Source organism: Mus pahari, chromosome 13 (genome assembly GCF_900095145.1).
Source record: "Mus pahari chromosome 13, PAHARI_EIJ_v1.1, whole genome shotgun sequence".
Lineage (NCBI taxonomy): Eukaryota > Metazoa > Chordata > Mammalia > Rodentia > Muridae > Mus > Mus pahari.
This window is the reverse complement of record NC_034602.1, coordinates 1764224-1767224: the sequence shown is the minus strand read 5'-3', so window position 1 is coordinate 1767224 and position 3001 is coordinate 1764224. Positions and strand designations below refer to the sequence as shown.

The following is a 3001-nucleotide window of genomic DNA, read 5'->3' as shown; positions in this document are numbered from 1 at the left end:
AAAGATGGACTTTGATTAAAAATAAAAAGCAGCCGAAAAAAAAAAAAAAAAAAAAAAAAAAGATCTTACTGTAACCCAGTGAGCCATTGTTTGGTAGCTCAGGCTATCCTCAAATTTAGCAAGCCTCCTGCCAACAAGTGCTAGGATAACAAGCATAGGGAAATACACATGGATTCTTTTTATTTTTTTATAACAGCTATTTAACCAGATTATATTTATTGAGTATATCTCTACATAGAACTAAGCTGTGCTTTTATTAGACACATACAGATATTAATTACTACCTTATTTGGAAAACATAAATTTAAATCTTTGAAATTACATGTCAACTTTAATCTGTTTCTTTAACATAGGTCAAATACTTTGGCCGTGATCCAGCTGATGGAAGAATGAGGCTTTCTCGTAAAGTACTTCAGTCTCCAGCTACAACTGTTCTCAAAACTCTAAATGATAGAAGCAGCATTGTAATGGGAGAGCCAGTTTCACAGTCATCATCTAACTCTTCCCCTTGACTCCTTTTTGAAATAGTATTAAATGGCAATATTCTGTGGAGCAAAATTTAATAGTCCTGCTTACTGTGTAGATTTATATATAATTTGAATATAATTATTTGTATTAAAATGATTATTTCATGTGCCTTTTTTATTTCAGGAGTAACCTATATTTACTTATTCTTATTTGGATTAAATCAATAAATATTTATTATTAAATGTAAGCTATTTTTATATCTTAGGAAAGATTACCTTTCTGTTCCTATAATTGTGAACTATTGAAAAATAATAGATCATTTATGCCTTCCTAAGGATCTTTTTTTATACCTTCCTTCTCTTCATATATAGTAATGGCCACTCTCATTAGTTCAACAACTGTGCTTGCCTACTACTGTTCTACACACTAGAAGTTGGCATTTTGAAAGCCAGAACCTATTTCTTCAAAGCAATTACAAATTTAATTGGGGGGAGCTGATTTGATTCAGTTGCTAATGATTCGTCTTTCAAATTGGTCACAAGATCATAAATACAGTGAAATGAATCCTATAAATGGAATTCTTGCTAGAGCAACTTGTTTTTTTTTAATTACCTAATATAAAAATTACACACTCATTGGACAGAACTAGGTCATTCTTCATATTATGTAATTGGCAGTGTGTGAATATTTTTGGTGCAAGAATGGGAGGAGTCAGTCAGTATAAAAATTATTGATATAATGTCTAGAAATAACTGATAACTGACAAATCCATTGCCTTTTTATTTTTTTATTTTTTCTGAGACAGGGTCCCTAGAACCCATTGGACCAGGCAGGCCTAGAACTGAAATCCACCTGTCTGACACCACATCACTCAAAGGAGTGAGCCGCCATACCCAGCTCATTGCTGTAATTTAAAACATGCTAATAGTCCACAAAAATTAAATACTACATAATTTAGACTATGTTCCTTTTATAAATCTTATAAAAAATATATGTGAATTTTTGATTCAGGATTTATTTATAAGATATTAAATATGTACTTGTTCAAGCCAAAAATTTTTAAGGTATGTTTATACTTAAGTCAGTAAACATTATCCTGTGTAAAACACCATATTAGACAATATTGATACATGTTCTAAAATAGTGAAGTAACTTAAAATGAACAATTATTTTTATAATTAATATTATTTAGTAGTAGTGACCACCATAATCCTTAATTTAAGGGACAGTAACCTTTAGTGGTGGGATTTTTAAATTTTAATTTGATTCTCTTAAATTTGCTCTTAATTTTCAAAGGCATCAAATGCTAAACTACTAACAATTTGGAAAAAGCAAAGCCAGTTCTTGGAACTCCAAGGGAGTGCCACAGCATTAAACAGACAGCTCACTAATACCAACAATTGAAGCACCATCACTTCTGCTTAAGACAGGAGCCTACAACTTGTGCCAGCCAGAGCATCTGCTCATCTTTATTTAAATCATGGTAGTTTTCCATAATTTCTAAGTGTTTAATCTGGGACTATCATATGCCAAAAACTGATTTATAGTACTTATAGGTTGTACCTTTATGACCTTTATTTTGACTAAGTTAGTGTTCCTTTTTTTTTTTTACATTTATTTATTTTGTGAACTTACAAACTACTATGCATGGGTGGGAATCAGTACAGCTTGTAAGAGTTGGTTTTCTCCTTCCACTTTGTGGGTTCCAAGAAACAAATTCAGCTCATCAAACTTACAACAAGCACCTTTACCTGCTAAGACATCTTCCTCGCTCAAACTATGGGTTTTATGTGACTATTTTCCTTTCCTTCCTAAACATCTTAAATTTCCAGATCTAAGAAGCATGAACATCAGCAGCTATCTCATTCAGCTTACTTACTTATTCAACATTTACTATGGACTGAGCACTATGACATGTGCAGTGATGTCAGCAAGCAAAGCTGAAAGTTCTAACATGCTTAGTAAACAGGTATATAACACATGATGTAGTGGCAGATGCTTTAAATTAGAAAGAGATTTGGGTAAGGGGTTGGATTGATCTGTCCTATATAGTTCATGATGAACACAGTCACCTTCAGGAGGAAAGGATTTATTTAGTGGCTTGCTCCTCATGCATTCCTCAGCTTATTTTCTTACACTATCCAGGATCACCTGTCCAGGGGTGGTACTAATGAGAGAATGCTTCCATCTGATTAGCCTATAGGCTATTCTGTTGGGGCATTTTATTGATTAATGCTTGATATGCAAGTCTTAGAACTCAACTAAAACAGTTCTACTTGATTATCTCACAGGGAAGTAGAATATAAAGTTGAAAGAGGAGGAAGCAGCTACACTGCGAACTTTAGCTTGCAGGTTATAAAGATAATAGATCTGATATCAGTAGAAAACTAGCTAAGTAAGAGTAAATGTTAAGCTGGGCGTGGTGGCGCACGCCTTTAATCCCAGCACTCGGGAGGCAGGAGCAGGCGGATTTCTGAGTTCGAGGCCAGCCTGGTCTACAGAGTGAGTTCCAGGACAGCCAGGGCTACACAGA

General features: G+C 33.9%; 1 protein-coding gene across 2 annotated transcripts in view; it reads left to right on the top strand.

The window, feature by feature from the left end:
- The window catches only part of Pnpt1 (polyribonucleotide nucleotidyltransferase 1), a 38168-nt gene extending 36590 nt beyond the window's left edge, over positions 1 to 1578 (top strand). Inside the window, exon 28 of one of the 2 annotated variants that reach the window (XM_021210431.1) lies at positions 354 to 1578. In XM_021210431.1, the coding sequence (XP_021066090.1) occupies positions 354 to 512 (159 nt within the window). In that variant the 3' untranslated portion in view covers positions 513 to 1578. The remainder of the gene's footprint in view (positions 1 to 353) is intronic. The other variant, XM_029545219.1, reaches the window with a different exon arrangement.
- Positions 1579 to 3001: the final 1423 nt, after the last annotated feature.